Genomic DNA, 23,978 nt, shown 5'->3' on the forward strand with positions numbered 1-23,978 from the left:
GCTACTGAAGCGCCATCTAGTGGCTGTTGTCAAAAACGAATCAGAGTTTCCCCTCTTGTTCTTCTATACTCTTTGCTACAGAGCTTTGACGACTCTGTCACAACAAAACCCTCCCCTTTTATAGCAACTTCCCATTGCCTCCTCATGCCTGTATCACTGGGAAACCTTCAAATGTTAAGAAAAAACAGCGAAAGATCATGAAAGAGAGTACCAGTTCCTGCTGAACATTGACATAATATTATAAACATTAACGTTAAATAACCAAAATGATTGTTCAATCTTACTTGTGAAATGTAATCCCATGTGATCTGGAATCAATACTGCGCCGGTTATTGCAACCGTAAGCTGCACAAAATACGGGCATAGTTGCTTTCTTTCCGTTAACTCCGATTGACTCTGGTGCTAGCGTACAGTGAGGAGACCCATCCAATATGGCGCCGACGCTTGATGCGTTCCAGCACGTCATGAGGTGTCTACGTATATAATGTCTATGGCCACGCCCACAATAAAATCCCACTGGTTGTAAAACAGCTGTCTACATTGTTATTTTGCCATTCTGGACCAGCAAACAAACCAATTCGCTTAATGTTCACAAACAAAAACGAGAAAATTGACAGAGTAAAAACGACAAAGCTAGGGGGTGTACGATTGTGTGTGTGCATGCGCGAATGCGTTTGACTCCGTACTACGTTGCAGAAACATACCCGCAAATGACATCAGCATACCGCGAGAGCTTTCAAAAACCACAGATTTTGTATAGCTATCGCGATTCCCTTGATGTCACAAACCAATCGCATGCCATTTAAACCATAGATTACTTAAATGAGAGCCATGATGACACAGGTCTCTGTAGTTTTAGTGTTTTTTATTTATTTATTTTGGTGTTTATCGTTGACTGATACTGACAGTTTTTTCACACAACAGAAAAACAAACAACCTCTTCATGTTACAAAAATGTGGTTCGAAATAGGCTGAAACAAAACATATCAAGCACATTACAATAGGCTATTCCAGTGTAAATATGAAGTATGTTTTTGCATGTTATTCAACTACAAATTAAACTGAACAATACAACTAGGGCCTACTTCACACAAAATTCATGTAATGTTGTACAAACGTGTAATGTTGAAATGATTTGCTACTGTTATATTTGGTTAATGGTTACCATGTGAGACTGAATTAAGATACTGCCAGCTTTCACACCTATGCTCAAGATAATTTAAAACAATTACTGACAGGATAAAAAATACATAGAATTTTTGGTAATCAATTTAGATAAAAGAACAGGGCACATCTGGCATAAAAAAACACAAGGACATAATTTGTATTACTCCTTTATGAAGTGGAGAAGAGGCAGTGAACAAACAGAAGATCTTCATATCAAATTCCCCATCAGGAGAAATCCTTCCTCTGATAAACCAGTACATGCGATGAATGAAGGCGAAACCATCTCTGATTGGCCCAGGCCAAGTCATTTTTATTTTTTAGCATTCACTGGCCCTTGCTGTCAATGAAAATTATATAATTAATTATATAATCTCAACATATAACAAACATTCTTAAAAAAATACTATTTTACTCTTTACAATAAATCATTGACAGACTGTATGAAGCATGCCACATTTTAACATCCTGCTACCTCCAACCCCACCCCTAGATATCATGCAGTGTAAATATACCCAGGAGAGGATGCATGACTCATCCTAGAAACTGTATAAGTGGTGTTATGGAGACCGGCCATACGGGTCCCTCACTGCTCTCAGGGGAACTGGCATGGCAATAACACAGAGATGGATTTCACACAGCCAGCAGGCCATGCAGGTTTGCAATGAAATATTTTTTAAGAAAACTACACAGGGGAGACTTCCGATTTGTAGCAGCACTGATATTTCTCAGGGAATTGATGACAAAGAAGCTTCTGGTTTATTTATCGTAAACTGCTTGGCGGTCATAAAGTACCTGTGTCATTGAGCATCTGCTGGGGGTTGCTTCCGGATCTTCGTCTGTCAAAACAGAGTAGCACTTCATTATTGTAATGTAAAGACACACTCTTAAAAATAAAGATGCTTAAAAGTTTCTTGCTCTAGAGGAACCATTTAAGGTTCCTTAAAGAACTATTCAGTTGAAGGTTCCTAAAAGAACCATTTCTTTCTTACATTTTTATAATCTGAAGAACAGTTTTAACTACAAAGAACCTAAAGGTTTGTAATAAAACAATGCAGACAAAAATAAAAAAACAAAAATTTGTCATTTATACCTTTTGTTCTGGTTAAATTTGCATCTGCAGTGGCCACCTGTAAAATAACATGAAACATATTTTAAACATGTAGCTTCTGTGCTTTAACCTCCTAAGACCCAAGCTTTGGTTTGTCTTTTTCAGATTTCTTCTGGCTATTTTGGGGTTAGGAAGAACCAAAAAATATAATATAAATATAATAAACAACCAAATATTTTTCTTTGAACATGAAGCAGTGCAAGTGTCCATGTTTCTGTACAACAGGTTACACAGAATTAAGTATTATGGTGCAAACAACAAAAAAAATGTGACGTCCAAGTATGTTAAAACGGTCACATTTTCAAAATAATTATAATTATATAGAGAAAAAATATTATTATATTTATAATTTTTTCCACCACTACAGTATAAATACAGTTCTTAATGAAATAATTCAAATGTGACCATGGACCACAAAACCAGTCATAAGTTGCACAGGTATATTTGTAGCTAAAGCCAACAATTATATGGGTCAAAATTACCGACGGTTTTATGCCAAAAATCATTAGGATCATGATCCATAAAGATATTTTTGTAAATTTATACCATAAGTATATCAAAAATGAACAAGTTCATAAGTGTTGTCACCGATTTGGGGGAAAAACACACAAATCGACAGATTTTCAATATAAAATTGTTTATATTAATTGTGGAGTGGATTTAAAAAAAAAAACAACGTCTTAAAAACATTGGCTTTGATGCATTTTTAGTTTTTGTGCAGCATCAATTTTTATTTTATTTTCTCCCTCATTTACTGTTTTTGCCCCATTGACTTCCATTATAATGACATTTTTTGATTGCAAAACCATGACACCATCTGATCATGCATTCTTAAATTTTGGCTGTTTTTCCTTTTGCTAAGAGGTCAAATTTGTCATTTTTATTGTTGATCACCAATCAATCAATGGTGTTGATGTGGCACCATTAACCCTTTATGCCTGTGCAAAAACAGAGCTTGATTTCTGGCTTGTGCATTGAGTTATATGGAGTATAATGCATCAAAGCCAATGTTTTACGGTGTCAATATAGGATTTGTCACCAAAAATCATTCCATTGCTGAAACACAGAGAAAGTTGTGGCCAAATTAAGACACAAAAAAAGCCAAAAATGGCCTCAACAACCCATAAGGGTTAATACTTAGATTTTTTTTGCACCCTTTAGATTCCAGATTTTCAAATAGCTGTATTTCCGACCAAATATGTAATGAAAAAAAAAATGTAATATGGTGTAATCTTATGATTTAGGGTGGAATAGGTTTTGACCCAGTGAAAACTTACAAAAAGTATTTTTCTCAGTTTGTCAATTTATTGTGTAACTAAAGAATTAATTGAACCAACATTAGTGAAGTCATCTGTAAAAAATGCAGCATGAAGTTAAAACAACTTGGTTTGCAAGTCAATTCAACCTACTATTTTAAGTTTTGACCTTGATAAGTTGACATAATAAAAAAAAATTAAGTTAAAGTAACTAAAAATAATTTGTTAATTTTTTCAGTGTGTACAATTGAAAAATAAACGACAAACTTACTTAGAAGAATTGTGATACCAATCAGACACAGAACTGCTGCCAGGATCAGACCACCAATCCGGAGTCTGCTATAATCTGTATGCGTTACAGAAAGAAATAATGAGTCATAGTTAAAAAAAGTGAATGCTCTTGAGATTTCTTGAGGAAGTATCATGATTCCCTAGACTTACCAAAGGTAAATGGATCCTCCTCTGCTAGAACAAATCAGATAAAGAGACAAAATTAAAACTGAAATGCTATTACTCTATATAATCATGAGAAAAATAATTAACATAAGAACATAAGGAAAAAAAACTCTCATCTGCCTCCTTACCTTCTGCCAATACAAGCGACCAAACTACAATAAAACAGAAACAGGGCTAGTGTAAATACCATGCCATTACATACTGTGTATAATTTTATATCTAAAGGTTAGATGTAGCCTATTTATTATAAAGGGGGGGGGGGGGTAACTGGTAGCTTCAACACATAACCCATTTTTCACACTATAAAAAGGTGCTTCATGAACCTACACAAAACCTTTTTATTAATTTTTATTTTAATGATTCCACAAATATCTTTTTTTCACAAAAGTTTCTTTGAGGTAAAAATGGTTCTCTTAATTTTTAAATAGGCAAGAAAGAAGTGGTTCCTTCAGGAACCTTTGACTAAATGGTTATTTAAACAAATCAAAAATGTTTTTCTATGGCATTGCTGCAAGGAACCTTTTAAGCACCTTCTTTTTAAGAGTATAGATTGTTTTTACACTTATAAAATACTTGGTTATTTACAACCCATGGTTAGGTCATAAAGGGACTAACCCAACAGTTAGGTTAAAAATGTCCATACTGTTATTATTAACCCAACCTGGGGTTGAAACAACCCAGTATGTTGGGCCTAAACCCAAGTTAATTTATATACCAAATTTTGGGTTTGTCCCTTTATGATCCAGCCAAGGGTTGAAAATAACGCTTTTTTATTTTGTAAATTTAATTTATTTTTACATTTTTATTTTCATGACAAAAAATCTGAGTCTGAGCTATTAATAGTTTTAGTTTTAACTTTTTGTAGTCATTTGGACTTGCGTGCATTTGCGTGCACACTTCTTTAAACCAAGTTAAGAGACACATCAGCAATAAGCAAATGTTGTTGTTATTTTCACCCAATGCAACTGAGACTATTTCCCCGCGGTCGCCAACACGCCAATACTCACGTGTCAAAAAAACGAATGCCAAAGTCTTCATCATGACGGTGAGGTTTTAATCTGAAAAGCACAAAGGTTTGCCATTAAAGAACAAAACATATTTCCAATTGATTTGCTTAGTCAATTGAATCATGCACATTGTTTCAAAGTTAAGCATTCATTTTCAAACAGGCAACAGGAATCCTCCATTCCCTTCCTATCAAACGCATTAAAACTGGGACAAATAATTCTGTTAGAGCTGGAAACAGATCATGTATCTTCCATGTACACGAGACTTAATTCCGTTAACGTCTGTCACTTATGATCTAAATATAACATGAATTCCCTTAATGCCTCAATGATTCTTTGCTGCCAGCCTCTTGTCAACAAAAATGGTTTTAAATCTAATTATCAGTCTTTGTCAATCCATCCGATCTGATTAAATGTACAGAGGAAAGCAGCTCGTAGAACAAAACATAGATCAGATGTCAACATCGGCCTGGTACATCTCAGTAACCAAACATTCAACAACTGCTAGGAAACATACAATGAAAAGCGACATATACTGTATTAAAGACATCAGGGTTATACTTTAACAGAATTCATGATTTTATGTTTAAAAAAAAAAATGTTTTACACGCAGGGTCACATTTGTATACGGCCATAATCTCACATTGGCACGTGCAGATGTTGACGTCAAGATCATAAAGGTAACTCATATAAACATGTTGTAACACAACTCCAAAGCTTGGCTTGGATTTTCCATGGCGCTTCTGAAAGACCATTGGGAATGCCATGCCCATTTCTACCAGCACGAGATGATGTAACATCCTCCTGTAATATAACCGCACCACCACCCTCAGCTTCTAACAATGGTGGCCAAGAAGAACAAAATAATGGGATCAACCAGAGACACGCTGGGTTGAAATGAAGTCCATTATATCAGAACAACGCGGACACTGAAAAGCCAGAGGCCTAATCTAAAGCTTACAGTGACTCCCAGAAAGGTTTAATGAATCCCTTGTGTCTGCTTCTACTCACTATTATCCAGCATATGAATGATGTCTTTTCCAACTTGCTGTAAACAAATTTGCCATAGCCTACTTTGGCATTTTACGTCATTAATAACTGGTCCTTTAGCTTGGTTGGTAGAGCATTGCATTAGAAGTGTAAAAGGTCATGGGTTTGATCCCCAGGAGATGCACATACTAAATAATTTATACCTTGTTATGTTTTATATGTCAAAAGATAAATGCATTAATGCAAATGATGCAAAATTAACATTTTGGCACAATTTGACTTTTTTCTTTCTTCCATGAAATACTGGAAATTGTGATTGTGACCACAAAACTCGAATAAGCGCCATCAATCTAGCATTTAAGTTTTATGCAAAGAGGTAAATCTGAATAATTATAGGGCTAATACACTTTTGGATTTTAACGTTGATCATTATGGTATACACTGCAAAACATGTATTAGTATTTTTGTCTTGTTTTCAGTAAAAATTAGGGCCGGGACTTTAACGCGTTAATTAAGATTAAACATTTTAACGCATTTTAATCACACTTATTTTTGCACCGCGGAACATTTCTCATTGGATGAGTTTCGGTGGACCGATTATACTGGAGCACCAACTAGCGTTCATGACTTCAGACAACAACAAACCACAGTGAACATGAACGAAGGAGCTGATGAGATCGCTTTGGTTGGCCCCGTGGATGGGAATTTTTTTTATAAAAAAGAACGAATGGAAGCGTCGATAAGAGCATGGTTGTGTGTAAGCTATGCAACAAGGAATTCACATATCACCGCAGCACATCGAGCCTCAAGTATCATCTCAATGCAAAACATATAGCAGCTAGCGTGGACGTTAGCCGACTCTGAGTACAATGACTTGGTTGAACAAAAATAAACAATATTTTGTTGCTTAAGCTTATGTATTCAGTCATTATTCATGGTATACTAAAAATCCATGTGAAAAAATAACTTCTCAATGTTTTCAGGTCAAATATTTATGTGTGATTAAAATGTGATTAATTTCGATTAATTTATTACAAAGCCTCTAATTAATTAGATACATTTTTTTAATCGAGTCCCGGCCCTATTAAAAATATCTAATAATTCTGAAATCAAGATGCTTTTTCTTGATTAGCAAAACGACCCAAGAAAATAAGTCTAGTTTTTAGACCAAAATATCAAATTGAAGTGATTTTGTGCATAAAACAAGCAAAAAATCTGCCAATGGGGTAAGCAAAAAATCGTGAACATTTTTCTTAAACGCTAAATTCAAGAAAATTCAAGAAAAAGTGACTTTTTTTATTCACAAAATCACTTAAATTTGATTTTTTAGGTCTAAAAACTAGACTTATTTTCTTGGGTCAATACTAAGAATTGTTTTCTTGAAAATAATTTTTTGCAGTGTAGCAACATGATCTCATGGAAAGTAGTGTTATAGTCACAAAAATTTGAATAATTTATTTGTGTCCATGCCACGAAATTCAGCTTTTTGTGCCTTGAGCACGAATGTCTTTTTCGTGTCAGTCGCACAAATTTCTATAAATAGTTACTTTCTTTTTCATGTCATTCCATGCATTGTTTTCCCATTTTTTATCCCATTTTTAAATAATTGTTCCTTGGGGTTGGGGTTAGATTTTGGGGTACTTTTATGTATTGATTTCTACATGGTTTTCTTCCGCTTTTAAAACTATTCTTGCGTGGAGTTGGGGTTAGAGTTAAAGGTTTGGGTTAGGATGTTTAAAAATGTAACAGAAAGTGATTCTAACCCCAACCCCAAATGGTAAGAAAATATAGGAAAAAATGAGAAAACAAAACATAAAATGACACGAAAAAGAAAGTCGTGCAACGGACATGAAAAACTATTTGAAGAGTTTCGTTGCAAAACGAGATAAATCCATTTTTTAACATTTTTGTCAAAACATGTTTATTATTATGTTATCATGTTATTATTTTGTTTTATGGTGCTACTTAGCTGTATTTTTTAAGTTATGAAGGTTTAAATCAAAACAAACCAACTGCAGTTGCATTGAAATTAATTGGAATGCCCAACCAAAAAACGAGATTTCTGAACAATTAAAAAAGGTGGTTATCTCGTTTTGCAACGAAACTCTTCATTTATAGAAATTTGTGCGACTGAAATGAAAAAGACAAGACAAAAATATTAGGAATTTTTTTTTCTTGAAAATCATTTTTTGCAGTACACTTGTTTTCAGTAAAAATATCTAAAATTAATGAGAAAAACGACCCAAGAAAATAAGTCTAGTTTTTAGACCAAAAATATCAAATTTAAGTGATTTTGTGCATAAAACAAGAAAAAAATCTGCCATTTGGGAAAAGCAAAAAATCTTGAACATTTTTGTTAAACACTAATTTCAAGAAAAATTTGCTTTTTGCTTGTTTTATGCACAAAATCGTTTAAATTTGATATTTTTGGTCTTAAAACTAGACTTATTTTCTTGGGTCATTTTGCTCATCAAGAAAAAGCATCTTAATTTAATTTTTTAAAAATATATTTTTACTGAAAACAAGACAAAAATACTAAGAATTTTTTTCTTGAAAATCATTTTTTTGCAGTGTTTAGGTACAAAAGTGTACTGCAGGGACAACTTTTGTATCTTTTTTCTGAGTGTGTAAAATGGTGCTATAGTATTATTTTTCTTATTCACTTTAAAGCAATTCACCAAGTCTGAGTTTCACCAGTTTCATAATGGCTTTGGCTCTCTGCACATCTTTATCACATTCCTAATCCTGTACCACGCTGTGCAAGGATAATTCTGCCAAGAATCTGGCAATAAGAGATGTCTCAGTGGGTGTTTTTCACAATGTTTTCAGGGTAGTCTAAGAAACGCTTCTTAAATCCTACTATGTTACTGTATAAACGTTAAGAGAGAAAAAGAAAGGGGCGTGATCCTCTTGAGTCTCTGTTCTTGTTTTCAGCCTGGACATTTTGGCACCCTGCTGCTATGCACGCAGACTCACTCAGAGAGCAGAGAGATAAAAGTCTTGTGGTCTGGTCCGGTCACGTTGGCTTGCCAGCGAGCTCTGCGTCACGATAAAGAATGAGGATTTGTGTCCTGTTTAACATGTTCACTTCCTCGTCTTACATTACAAACCATCCTTTCTGCTTTCAGTCAAATGCTTGCTTGTTAATTTAAAGTTTTAATACTTGTTTGTTTATAAACAACACCGGACCCTCAAGACTCAAACCTCAAATCATCGGCACACCACAAATTTGAACAGAATCTTGCATTGTTTAGCACAGGGGTTCTCAAAGTGGGGTGGGGAAACCCCTGGTATTCCTAAATGCTTAGCCAAGGGGGCCTTGAAATAATTTGTTATAAATGATCTAATTGTTGTGTTATTAAGAAGGTAATATTTAAATATGAGGGTCATCTACCTGTAAGAATCATCTCAATCCTGCTACTGTTGATTTTTATAAAAGCTTTTAAGATTTTTCAAAAGTATAAAGATTAAGTCCAAATGTCATTTAAAGGCTGATCTGTAAAAGCCAATGTTGACATTTGAAATCACCAAACAACAAACAAGCCCCTACCCCAATAGAATCTGGACCTTCTTTGATAGACCCGCCCCACACATACGCAACCCAGACAACAATGTTGGTTAGTAGACACGCCCCTTACTGCTGATTGGCCACAAGTGTGTTTTGGTACTTGGCCTGACTCCCTTTTCCAAAGCGTTTTTCAAAAATCATGCAACCCGCCTTTAAACAAAACTAAAAATATGCTTTATGGTTAAAATATGCTTAGTAAATGTTAGAATTTTAAGGCTGTCCTTGGAATTTTTCTCCCCTGTAAGAGGTCCCTGGTCGGAAAAAGGTTGAGAATGCCTGGTCTATCATATTTACTAGACTAGTTGCACCATAAAATAAGTAACCATAACTAGATAACTACCACTTGGAGAACCAGAATCTCATAATTACAGCTCTTCAGTTTATGTCTGATCTTCTGGTAGTTTCTAGACTAAATATAAAGACAGAAATACATCTCTGCATACTCTATTTATCATAGCCGTATTAAACGTTCAACCAGAAACCCATAAGGTTTAAAGGCTTATGCATTGTAAAAAAAAATGTTGAACAATAATCAAACTGGCTGTACAAGATATTTCAATTTACTGTTAGCAATGAGTTGTTGTCACATATTGTATAAAAAAGTTAAATTGCTTAAAGGCACAATATGTAAGATTTTCACCACTAGATGTCACTATTACGCAATAAAGACAAAGCTTAAAGGGATAGTTCACCCAAAAATGAAAATAATGTCAATAATGACCCTCATGACGTTTCAAACTCGTAAGACCTCCGTTCATCTTCGGAACACATTTAAGATGTTTTATATTTAGTCTGAGAGCTTGTTGACCCTGCATTGAAAATCTACGTACGATATACTGTCCATGTCCAGAAGGTAATAAAAGCATCATCAAAGTAGTCCATGTGACATCAGTGGGTCAGTTAAAATGTGTTGAAGCATCAAAAATACATTTTGGTCTGAAAATTACATAAAGTACGACTTTATTCAGCTTTTTATTCTCTTACTTGTTGTGAAGCGAATGCGTGTTCGACGCGGCTGACGTGTTATCTGGTGCGCCCCAGCTGTTTTTTTTTTGTGCGCTCGGGCTTCGTACAGTCTGAGGGAGACGCACGCTGTAAGTTTGAAAAAAAAACTTCGCAAACATGTCCGAGGATTACACGTCAGCTACGTCACTGCAGTCACGTGACTTTAGTCTCATGCATGCGCTTCACAACAGACGTGGAAGAAAAGACAATGCTGAATAAAGTCGTAATTTTTTTTTTGGACCAAACTGTATTTTTGATGGAACGACCCACTGATGTCACATGGACTACTTTGATGATGTTTTTATGACCTATCTGGACATGGACAGTATACCGTACGTCGATTTTCAATGAAGGGTCAACAAGCTCTCAGACTAAATATAAAACATCTTAAACTGTGTTACGAAGATGAATGAAGGTCTTGCGAGCGACATGAGGGTGAGTCATTGGTGACATTGTTTTAATTTTTGGGTGAACTATCCCTTTAATGATGTTATGAAGGAGAATGAAGCGATGGAATATGTTGTTTTTACCATCCAGAGGCATATGGAATTCACTAATCATGTTCACGGATGAGGTAATGAATTAAAGTTTTTTTATTTATACATTTGATCATTAATTTATGCCATCAAACTGCAAGGCACAACAGCTGCGTGTTAGATGCTGTATTATTACCACTTTCGTGTTTGTCCACTCATGTTGCCATAGTTTCTACAACCGGAAACTGAGAAGAGTGCGGATATTAAGTTACTAAAAGAGTGACAATTACAAAGGAGACAAGAGACGAGGCAATATTTAAAACAAATCCTTGGGCACTTCGGAGATAATGTAAGTTCACAACTGTGTTAAATAGCCTATATCAGTGTTTTTTGCATATTTCATTACAAAAATCTTACATATTGTTGCTTTAACTTATTTTGATAGCTTAATGTAACAAGTCGTCGGCATAACCTATTGTTTACTTCAAAAAGGAAAAATACTGTACGCATGTAACCTCACGTTCACATAAACTCTCACCCAATGCATATAAAGGTATTTAGGGGTCTAAAGACATCCATAAGTGTTTGAGTTCTTCTTGCAGTTCATAAGCAACGTCTGGTCTGACCTTACACTCTCTTATAATGAACTTGACACAATCACATAACACACAAAGGATGCATGACATGCATGCAGGAATCCAGACCGAAGCTATATTAGGAACAAATTTCCACCACATAGGGCAGACCGTGAACTTTGAAGTTTGTATGAGTACACACTCAGTCACTCCATAAACACACTTGGACGTTCGCTCTTACAGCACACTGCAAATTATAAAGTAAAACCATCAGACGGGGTAAAGTAACAACCCAGATTAAATGCAACTTTAACAGAGTTTCATACAATATTTCATATGATATAAATCACCTCTTTGCATCTGGACTATAGCTTTCATAATGCTACTAAAGTACTAAAGAGCTCCATGTGTTGTAGTGTGATTCAGGAAGGAAAAAGTAACATTCTACTGAAGTGAGTCACTATCCCAAAAACCATAATCCCGCCCTCTCTGCGGTTGTCTAAGTGCTGTCTTTGTGTTCCCTAAATGTCTGTTTCCATGAGCAGTCCTATAGGAAGCTCATGCGTAGGTCTCTGTCAATTCTTACACATTTTGACATGTGCAGTTTTCACATAATTTAAGAATGATCAAGAAATTTAACGTTTTATCTTTTTACCAAAACAACTGCACACGTGTTTACTTTGAGAAGCATCCATCTGGACTTCATCTTGTACACATAAATTGGCCTTATATTTTAACGTTACACACAAATATGGATTATATTATAAAGATTGTGGATTATAGACAACATCTACTTATTGTATCTAAGTTTACATATCTTTGTTGCAATGGCACACAAAACACAACTGGATGCTGTTCACACACGATTCAAGGATTTAAACTAAATGCCAGCGTGTTTAGCCAAGACATGAAGATCTTTAGAAGTTAGCCGCAGTGATGCAAGACAGCTGTTCTCCAGAATAATCCTTCATTACTTTTCAGTTTCACAGTCAGTGGAGGCTAACTAACACACATACCAGCTTGCGTAGTCAGATCATCTATATGCTTTTATACATCAGGATTTTGGACTTGAATCTCTAACATGGTCAAGTTTTATAATGTGTTAATGTCAGCCAGACTAACAGCTGTAAACTCCTTTATAGCAATAGACATTTCAAACATTTTAAAAATTGTTGAATACTTAATAATGTCATTTTAAGAAATCCTAAACTTGAGTTGTAACATATGATTCAGTATATGAACAATAAAATGGTATCCAGCATCAATTACTCACCTTTATTAAGAAGAAAGATACTGAATGGTGGAAGTATGAAATGTGGTTGTAAAGGAAGCACCCAAAAGAGACTAAAGAGACTGAAACAACACCCTACACCATCCGCTCAACAGGTTGGTTCAGTTGTGAGTGCGTAGTGTTTGAATGGAGGATCTTTTCTTCTGGAGTTAATTTTTAGGTTGTTGTGCACGCTCACGCTGAATTTGCCCTTCCAGTGGGTGGGCACTTTTATGCAAAGAGACTTACAGGAACAGTACAACAGTGATTAATAAATTAGTCAATATGTAGAAATAACAAATATTATGTTTGATTTTTTTATTTCATTTTAACAGACACTATTTTAAAGGTGCAGTGTGTAATTTTTAGAAGGATCTTTTGACAGAAATCCAAAATTATATACAAAACTATATTATCAGGGGTGTATAAAGACCTTTCATAATGAACCGTTATGTGTTTATTACCTTAGAACGAGACCTTTTTATCTACATACACAGAGGGTCCGCATACATGGAAGTCGCCATTTTGTGCTCTCATTTTTCTACAGAAGCCCTTAAAGGACATTTTTTTAATAAGTTGTCACTGACGATGACATGTTTGTCCAGTTGCAGCTACCGTAGCTTTTCTATGTGCTTCAAAAGCGAGGGGTGAGCCGTGGACTAAGCCGTTTGTTGCAATTCGCAACCTCACCACTAGATGCCGCTAAAATTTACACACTGCACCTTTAACATCCAAATCAAATTACACAACCTAAACTATACATTTTATCATTGTGTGTGTGTTTGGACTGAACCCATTTTCTTGGTGTTGCAAGCACAATGGCTTTACAGTACCAATTGAGGTAGAGTGACACAAATTTGAATATTATTGTGTGTGGTCAAAGTTATCCAGGCTTCCTACTGAACAAGCATTTAAAGAGCTCCAGCTTGCAAAAAGGGTGGCCTATCTCTCAGTCAAAATAACCTGGGGCGTAAAAATGACTGAACAATGCAAGTTACAGGACCAGAATGAGAACCTTTATTAAAGCACAGAACACAGCTGTTGGGTGTTTCATCTTTCACATGGAGAAAGACTTTATATCCTTTATATAATGAAATTGAAGTTTTAGGCAGTTTGGTCTTTGGACAGCGACCAGAATAAAATAAATAGGCTATATAAATACAAAATAGAAATTAAAAGAATTAAAAATGTTTTTGTTGAACTAGTTATCCATTTTGTAGTTTTTAAACAGAAATAGGAAAAAAAACATTAATCTACTTGACTTAAGGCTGTAATAAAATTTTAAGCAGATGAAATGTTTGGTCCTTAAATTTGGCTGGCATCTTCACTGCTCCTGGATCAAACAAAAATGTAATCAGGTTTAGAAAAGGACGTTACGTTTACTTTTAACAACAGCATTAGTATGCAAATATATATGACTGTATTCACTACTTTACTGAGATGTCATTGTGTTACAGACAGTAAAAACAGGTGACCTACTTTCTCTTTGGTTTGCACTGTCCCCCTGTAAAGAGGACAATCTGTTACTCTTTCTGTTAGCATAGATGTAAATCATCATAACATTTCATTAAATAGGAAATGTAAAAAAAGAACACATTTATAGGAAACTTACAACAGAGAACTGTAACTCCTCCAGCTACGAGCAGAGCTGTGAAGACCAAACCTCCAATCCTCAACGCTTCATAGTCTAAAAGAAGAAACAGGCAACAGCTTGTCAATATAATCCCTAAACAAAAGTTTATATTCTTAAATATATTTTATACATGGTAATGTTTCATAAACTATTAAATAAAAAATGACATTGAAAACATGAGTTTAGAGTTTACTTACTGTAAACAAATGGATCTGCAAAGAAAAATGAGAAAGGTTAAACGTGTTAAAAACTTTTTAAAATGTAACTTAATTAAATGCATTTATTTCATGTTTTGTTTTGTAAATGCAAAAAAAATTGTTCTGCCTTACTTGCTTCAGCTTGACTGAATAGCGTCAAGAGGACTGCAAAAAGAAAAATATTAAATATAAATAAAAATAAGAAAATCTTTTTGCTTAAAATGTTGCTTAAATGCTTAAATATTTAATATGACAAAATAAGCATAATTATTTATCATAAAGATCTCTTTTTAATCATGAAAATACATATTACCACTGAAAAAAATGATTCATTCACTTTACTCAATTTTTAAGGTAAGTGGCTGCAATCAATTTATTTAAGATATATTTAAAAAAACAATAGGAAAAAACTTTTGTTTAAATGTAGCTGAAATAAATTGATTGCAACCACTTACCTTAAAAATTTAGTACATTTAATGAACATTTTTTCAGTGTACAATATAATGGACATTAATAATGCAATTAAACTATCTTTTATGTAAAAAAGAAACATCCTACATAAAATCGTGAACTAATTGTCTGCTTCAAATGTCTGACCTTCAGGCCAAGGTCACAGGTAAATTCATGTGTTATTGTGTGACCTTTAAGTCTGTATATATTATGTAAACAGTCATGATTTACCTGTAAGGACTAGTGCTGTGAACTGGCTCATTTTAACCCCTCCTGATCAAAGACAAAAATAAGAAACAATAAGATATTCACTTTTTTAAAAACATAGGATAAAGACATTTTATAAGGTATACAGTCAATGCCATTATGTCACTGTCAGCTATTTGCAATAAATCTAATTTGACATAATCTTTTCCTTTCCCACGTGCATGGGGACAGCGAGACCCACGAGATGAGGAATGTTTGCTAAGACGCTCCAGCTGTAGGTACAGCTGAGAGAAAACAGAGCTTGTGTTTTGAAAGTAAACATAGATGCTATGGGTCAACTCAGTCGGGATGCGACGAGTTCCAGGACACTGCTGGTGTACCCTTGAACGCCTGGAGGTGTTTTGGAAAGTTTGCCCTCCCACCTCCCAAAGTTATGGAATCAACTCTGGATTTGTAACTTAGTGACTCATGATTCTTATGGAATCAGATTTTTTATGTGAACTGCACATGATGTTACATTAAACACTGTTTTTATTTCAATAGTTCATCTTTTAGACTATACATTCTCAAATATAAAGGTTCGAAAAAGGTTCAGTCATGCCAGAAGAACCATTTTTGGTTTTCCAAAGAACCTTTTAACCTTTTAGCATTTTTCTTACTTTCTTATAGTCTGTGAAACCTTTTTCCACTACATAGAACCATACTGCCAAAATGGTTCATTTATAATGTAGCACTTTTATTTATTATATTATTACATTTGTTATATAATAAATGTATTAATTTATATTTATACTACAGGCCTGTTGAATGCTTTATTCTGATTGGTTGGGAAATGTTTCAGGGGTGTTGATTATATTTCGGTAAAATGCACATCTAACCTGTTAAATGTCTTAAAATAATACCAGAGCAATGTCTGTGTTAACCGTGGTATAAGCGGAATAATTGACTCCGGTCCTTTGAATTATTTGACGTAACAGCACTCCTTAGGTGTCCATTACTTTCGAATAATTCAACGTCCTGTCGTCAATTATTTCTTACGTATATGAATAAAATCATTCTCAAAATTTCTTGCTTTGCCACTTAATGTCAAATGTAATCTGGGTCCTGAAGCAAAACCAACTGAGACTCACTAAGTAATATAACACATATAGCACCTGTTACAGTGACTAATGAATTAAATTAAGATTTCCAGAAGAAGTCCTGAGGTCCTTTTAGCTCTAATTTACCTTTATATTTACATTGTGTAAGCAAACCTAAGCACCTTGAATGTCACAGATAAACAAAGACCTGACAGACATTTTAAATGGTTATGAAGTTCACATTCTTGTGACAGAGTCAACATCTGCATATACAAGGTCAAGTGCAAGGTCAAACTTAACAATTGGTCTGATTCTTCAATAACTTTCAGTTAAATGAATAACTCAAACCTTACCATTACTTATTAAATCACAAAAGAAAATGAATCAAACATTAATGAAGACGTTTTCACCATTAAACACATGAAATCAATATATAACACTATCAGAAATAAAGGTACACATTTGTAGCTAAAAGGTGCATGTTTATAATTTTAAAGATACATAATAGAAATGTTGGGGAAAGTTACTTTTAAAAGTAATGCATTACAATATTAAGTTACTCCCAAAAAGTAACTAATTGCATTACTTAGTTACTTTTCATGGAAAGTAATACTTATGTTACTTTTTAGTTACTTTGCGTTACTTTCTTGGCTGAGGCTTGATCTCTTTCAGGGTTTGCAGGTGTTTTTTATAACTGAAAAGTTCTGCCTTTAGAAATTGCATATTTCATCACAAAAATGTTGAGCACTGGCCTGCCATTTCAGTTTCTAACTCAAACTGTTCCCACACAAGCGTGTATGCATAGAGTGCATAATGTGACTATGTTTAGTTTAATTCAGTACATTTTTTTTAATCGAAATTAATTAAACTAAAAAAGTAACTTGCATTACTTTTTAAAAAAAACCCTCAAATATTAATGTGTACATTTAAAAATAATGCGTTACTTTACTCGTTAGAAAAGTAATATTATTACGTAATGCACGTTACTTGTAATGCGTTACCCCCAACACTGCATATTAGTACCTCAAAGGTAGAAATCTGTACCTACATAGTACATATTAGGACCCTTTTGAAGGGTATGGACCCAGTGAAAGCTTTGTACCTTTATTTCTGAAAGTGCACAATGATAGGAAAAATTCCTAAAACACATATCACATTGATCCCAATTCATCACCATCGTCTTACCTTTGTCGAGGAACAGGTGGATCTCAGAGTGGTTGATGTTGGTTGAGACTCGTCAGATAGGCTGATCTTACAACCTTTCTGTCTTTTCTATAACCTTTCACCATAACTCCTCCTTACTGTATACACATAAACAAAGCACCTCGTATCAAATACAGGTTCATTTTGGGCGTGCGGACCACGTCATCATGTCCACTGTTTAGACCAAAACATGTTTATAAGTTACACAGGGATGAAAATTGTTTACGATGGAAGCTAACGTAAGTAGACAATTCAATGCCCTTTAAATGTTCTTCAGTTCAGGCATTACATGAAATGTCCTTTAAAGGTTTTTGGTACGGGTATTATCAAAATGACATTTTATAGGACTGGAAGACCATTTATGATCCTATCAGAGGTCTAACCAGAGCAGAATGCTAATGATAAAAATTAATTGTTAAAATGATAAAGATGTGCATATAAAATGCGTGTTTCATTTTCATGGACCATATAATATGTATCCAGAGCTTTTTACATTGAGATTTGTACCTGTTGAGAGGCCTCAGGTCCCTGTTAAAGAAACCAGCACAAACCAGCACGGCGTCCAAACTAGTATGGCCTGTTTTATACCTATAAATAAGTGCTCATAAAACATAAACTCATTAGCACACGCACAACACCAGTTCAAGCTGTTTTAAATGATGGCTATGTGATCAACCAAAAGAGTTAGTCATGCTAACCAACTAAACACTGATGAGCTCCGAATGGAAAACCAATGTAACATTCCTCCTTTATGGGTCGGCACAAAATGTATTGGGTTCGGACACACATAATGATAAAAATGTATACGCACTGTAAGTCACAATGGATAAATGAGTCTGCCAAATGCATGATGTAGGCTAAATGTAAATAATTTTTTATATCCTTGTGTGGCTATTATGCAAAGGAACTGGCTTTTACTTTGAACTCCTTTAGCTGATGATGTCATCAGTTACATGTTACATTCAAGTGTAATTTTCCTGTAAACAGAGGGAGAAGTACTTAATCCAAAACATGTCCTAGATCAGTGGTATAAGGTGGGTCACACAAAGTCACTGGCTGTTGAGATGAATGACACAAAAACAGTTTAGCCCAAGTTATAATGTTTTTGATATCTTAACATAATGTATTGCATTAAACTTGTATTTAATTTATTTAATGACTAGAAAAAATAACGTTCTTCTGAACAAATTTATATTTTCCCCGTACTTCCATTCAAAAATATTCTTGAATCTTGAGATTATGCCTGTTTAAGTGGGTCAAGGAGTGAAAAGTTTGGAAACCCTTGTCTTAGATCCTGTAATAGAACTCAAAGGTGTGGCAATTATTCTAGTAAACATTGTTGATATTTCAAATCACCAAAAAAATGCCTCTACCCCCAAAAGATTTGAATGCCTTTTTGATAGCCCCGCCCTAGACATACGTACACAACCCAGGCAACGACTATGACGGAATTTGCTGTAGCCGACAGCAGAGCTTATGATGTCGTAAATGAGTGAAAGCAATGTGTCCATGTCGAATCTGTTTTGGTAGTACAGCGTGTTTTAAAGGAATAGTCTACTCATTTTCAATATTAAAATATGTTATTACCTTAACTAAGAACTGTTGATACATTCCTCTATCATCTGTGTGCGTGCACCTAAGCGCTGGAGTGCTTTCATTCAATGGTACCATTTATAGATAAAGTTAGAAGTGACCAAACACATCAACGTTTTTCCTATTTAAGACAAGTAGTTATACGAGCAAGTTTGGTGGTACAAAATAAAACGTAGCGCTTTTCTAAGCGGATTTAAGGGAGGAGCTATGTTTTGTGGCGTGGTGGCGCTTTTGGGAGTACCTCGACTCGCCTGAAAAGTCCGCTCCCCTTCTCACTCTCATAATGGAAAAGGGAGGGTGTTACTGCGCCGAGTCGAAGTACTCCCAAAAGTGCTATAACTACTCGTCTTAAATAGGAAAAACGTTGATGTGTTTGGTCACTTCTAACTTTATCTCTAAATGGTACCATTGAATGAATGGGGCTAAGCTAAATGCTATCGAAGCGTCGCAGCGCGCTCCAGCGCTTACGTGCACGCACACAGATGATAGAGGAATGTATCAACAATTCTTAGTTAAGGTAATAACATATTTTAATATTGAAAATGAGTAGACTATTCCTTTAACGTGCAGCAGCTGTTTCACACGAAAGGTGATGTTCACACGAAGAAGAGGCAAAGTTCGTAATGTTGTCGCGGAAAAATGCAGGAAAGAGAAGACATGTACCAGGCTCAAAGATTTGCTTAAACCCCATAGATGTTTGATCTGAGCGTTCTAACCTCTCCATCATTAACTCTTTCGCCGCCATTGACAAGATATCTCGTCAATTAAGAGAAAACGCCTGCCAATGATGAGAATTTCCGGCTTTCCGCAATACCCCTATTATCCACCAGTTTCCACTTTCGCAACTTATACAACCCGGAAGTACCCTTACGTGAAAGAGAAAGAACTCCGTGTATGTTTTAAAGATCGCTCTCCTTCTGATCTCTAACAAAAGTCCTTCACAAAAATCGAATTATCTCAGCTTTTTGCTCAAAATTGGGTGTTTTTGAAGAAACCCACCCATATTTGAAAGGTGATGAAAAGAAAATTAATGAAGGTAGGATGAAACTTTATTTTTTTTAAAGCAGAGGGTCTGTTCTTTCAATTGATATATTGTTTCTTTATAGATTTAAAGAAGAAAATTTTCTGGAAGGCATTACACTTTTGTGAAAATCATGAAAAATGCTGGCGCTGGCTGGCAACTTTAAAAAAAAAAACACTGGCGGGGAAAGAGTTAAGACACACCCCTTACTGCTGATTGGCTACAGGTATGCACAAACACTTTTCCAAACCATTTTTTTAAACGGTTACCCCTTGTTAAATACTACAAAAAAATGTATTTAAAAGAATGATTGTAAATTAATCTCAAAAGAAAACATGCTGCATGTTCCCTGGACAATTTCATTTTTTTTTTGTCAAACAGACCTGAGAAGACCCAAACAATGTCACGTGTGTGCAAAGAGCGCTTGCGACATTGTGTGGCTGGCGGAAGGTTAATTTTCGTTGAGCCAGACCTGTCAATCAATTTTGAATGCACATTTTAGCGTTCACCTTGGTGTCGTCGTCACATAACAAATGGACATAAATGGAGCAGCGGGCCAAATTGGTTGCGAGCCCACCGGTGTTTCTTTCTATCTGACTGGTGCATGTGGGTCTGCAGACCTCACACACGTCGGTGACATTTATATTCGGGGTCCAGTCGGGTTAAAAATAATTGCCACTGGGTCGGGTCTGACTCTGGTCTAATTTTCTGGGGATTGTCTTGGGTTGGTTCCTTCTTCAAAAAATTTTTTTATACACGTCGGGTAAAAAGTGATTAGTGGGATCTTGGGTCAGGTACATTTCTTTTTCAAATGTGTTTCTCAGTTTATCACACCAAAGAAAAATGTGTTATTAATAGGGCAGGGCATAGATTAATCTAGATTAATCTCATATAAAATAAAAGTATTTTTTTGCATAATATATGAGTTTGTGCTGTGTATAAATATTATCTAGATTAAAACACACACATACATATGTACATATATATATATATATATATATACATTTAAGATTTTTTTTATTTATATATCGTTTTTTATTTATATATAATATAGAATATATAAAAATATAAATAAATATATATATACACATGTAAATGTTTCTTAAATACATACATGAATGTGTGTGTATTTATATATACATAATAATTACACACAGCACAAACTCATATATTATGCAAAATAATACTTTTATTTTGTATGAGATTAATCTAGATTAATCTATGCCCAGCCCTAGTTATTAACCAACCCCGACAAATTTGAATGATTTAAAAAACCACCAAATACATAAAATAAGTTATCAAAATCTTGGAAAAACAGTCTGGATTCTTTGATTTTAAATGCTTGGGGGCGTGTCCGCTGCCTGCAAAACCACGCCCACTAACGGAAAAGTTTGTTTTAGGGGCGTGTTCATGCTCAGTGGCTCCAGTGCGGCATCGAGACACTGTTTCAGCCCCACCTAAATAATCCTAAACACAGACATAGTTCACAGTCTTTGTGTTTCAGCAAAAAATTTCACTCATGACATTAAGATTAAACTGAAATGACTTTACCCAGACTTTAAGCAATGCATATCTGAACTGTTACAGTATAATGCATTCAGAAGACAAAAACTCCCTACTGCCCCATTACAGAGTGAAAGAGATTTCTAACCTCAGTATTTAATAGCACACAGGCTGTTAGGGAGGAGTTGCACTCTAGGGTGCAGTACTGTATGTCAAGCAAACACATGGATTAGGAGCAGTCATCTGTAAGACTCCAATGTTTATCCTACAGTAAATAACATCTCAGTCAAAGATGTCGTTAGATGCTAACGACACTGTACATAAAATAGATAAAGATGATGACTAACAAGAATGGCAATGCAACCCTAATATTCTAACTCTACAATATACATGTACACACACAGCTATACTGAGTATGTTTACAACATGCCACCCAGAATGCTTTATAAAACAATTATACCTAAAATATTATAAAAACAAATTTTATCAAAATGTTGTTAAGTCAATAATCCTTTCATAACTTTACTGTGTCACAAATAACTATCAGCTATGGCTGCAGAGTGATATCTTATTTCACATCATAACTGTTCTATATAAAGGACTTTATTACAAATGCAAACGCGAGTGAAACTGGAATCTGTTTTAATTCACAATAAATAAACAGGCTTACCTCTAATTTTCTGATTTTATAAAACCAGTAACATATCACAATAAGGTTGTATTTGTTAACATTAGTAAATCGATTAGCTAACATGAATGAACAATAAGCCTGAAGTCTTATCTATTTTTAAGTCTACTCTAAAAACATATTTCTTTTCTTTTGGCATTGATTCGCCCATTTTTGTAAATTGTTTGTGTGGTTTTTTTTTCTTTGCTTTGTGCAGCACTTTGCTCAACTTTGTTAGTTTTTAAATGTGCTACAAATAAAGATTGTATATTGTATTAATAATCTTGGTTGTATTAATAATGTTAGTTAATATCAATACAACTGGTAACACTTTACAATAAGGATGTATTTGTTGACATTACTTAATGCATAAGATAACATGAACTATCAATAAACAATAATTGATACTAACTTAAAACTAAAATTCAAAAAAATATATTGGCATTCACTAACATTAACATTAAAACAAAATAGTTATTGTGTATTGTTAGTTTATGTTAGCTTGTGCATTTATTAATGTTAACAAAGAACAACCTTACTGTAAGTGTTACCATTCAGTTGTTAATGTTAATTCATCATGCATTACCTAATGTTAACAGTTTTGATTTTAAAATTGTATTAGTAAATGCTGCAATTAACATAAACTAAGATGAAATCATGCTGTAGATGTATTGTTCATTGTTAGTTCATGTTAGCTAATGCGTTAAGAAAAATGTAATCTTAAAGGAAAACACCACCATTTTTTTATATTTTACTATGTTCTTACCTCAACTTAGATAAATTAATACATGCCTATATTTTCAATGCGTGCACTTTTAAACTTTGTATAGCGCTTCATGAATGTGTTAGCATTTAGCTTAGCCCCATTCATTCCTTAGGATCCAAACAAAAGTTTTATTTTGTGCCACCATACTTACTTGTGTAACTACTCCTCATGTAACACTCTTTAAACAATGAAAACATGAAAGTGTTTGGTGGCTTCTAAATTCATCTCTGTTTGGATCCTAAGGAATGAATGGGGCTAGGCTAAATGCTAACACATTCACAACGTGCTGTACAAAGATAAAAAGTGCACACATTATAAAGATAGGTATGTATTAATTCATCTAAGTTGAGGTAAGAACATAGTAAAATATTGAAAAACGGTGGTGTTTTCCTTTAAATACACTAACAAATGTTATGCCATTTGTTTGTTAAAAAGTTCATTGTGCTATTTAGATTTGTTTTAGTTTATTTTTCCACAAACATTAAATTTTATTAGAAACTGAAGGTAAAAGGATAGAAATACATATTATCTTGCAAAACAATCTTACTCACAGAAAGAATACAAATGTAGAAACCTATTTGTTTCAATCAAACATATGATAAAAAGCCCAAAAAGTAGAAACTAACAAACTTATTTTAAATGCAGAAGAGAAATCTACAAAACAAACATTAAAATGTCAACGGCTAGTTTTTATTTTGGCTTGAGCACATGCAGAATATACACACTGAATTGATAGTAAATATATATATTTAAAATCTGAATTGTGAACTAACAACATAAT

The 23,978-nt window shown here is 34.3% G+C and overlaps 2 protein-coding genes across 3 annotated transcripts; both read right to left on the reverse strand.

Moving 5' to 3' along the window:
• Window positions 1-848: 848 nt before the first annotated feature.
• fxyd3 (FXYD domain containing ion transport regulator 3) lies at window positions 849-13,039 on the reverse strand. Of its 2 annotated transcripts, none has more exons than XM_055211174.2 (8): window positions 12,882-13,039; window positions 4,995-5,045; window positions 4,116-4,139; window positions 3,973-3,993; window positions 3,803-3,877; window positions 2,258-2,294; window positions 1,960-2,003; window positions 849-1,504 (listed from the first exon to the last, which is right to left on the reverse strand). In XM_055211174.2, exons 2-8 carry the CDS (start codon window positions 5,026-5,028, stop codon window positions 1,485-1,487), a joined length of 255 nt encoding a protein of 84 aa, XP_055067149.1. In that variant the 5' UTR covers window positions 5,029-5,045; window positions 12,882-13,039; the 3' UTR covers window positions 849-1,484. The 2 variants fall into 2 exon arrangements, with proteins under 2 accessions (XP_055067149.1, XP_055067147.1); XM_055211172.2 differs by having other exon boundaries at window positions 3,973-3,996.
• Window positions 13,040-13,872: 833 nt separating this feature from the next.
• fxyd11 (FXYD domain containing ion transport regulator 11) lies at window positions 13,873-18,029 on the reverse strand. The gene is made up of 7 exons (XM_055211176.2): window positions 17,630-18,029; window positions 15,390-15,431; window positions 14,841-14,873; window positions 14,709-14,723; window positions 14,491-14,565; window positions 14,358-14,382; window positions 13,873-14,211 (listed from the first exon to the last, which is right to left on the reverse strand). Exons 2-7 carry the CDS (start codon window positions 15,418-15,420, stop codon window positions 14,184-14,186), a joined length of 207 nt encoding a protein of 68 aa, XP_055067151.1. The 5' UTR covers window positions 15,421-15,431; window positions 17,630-18,029; the 3' UTR covers window positions 13,873-14,183.
• Window positions 18,030-23,978: the final 5,949 nt, after the last annotated feature.

Source organism: Misgurnus anguillicaudatus, chromosome 10 (genome assembly GCF_027580225.2).
Source record: "Misgurnus anguillicaudatus chromosome 10, ASM2758022v2, whole genome shotgun sequence".
Lineage (NCBI taxonomy): Eukaryota > Metazoa > Chordata > Actinopteri > Cypriniformes > Cobitidae > Misgurnus > Misgurnus anguillicaudatus.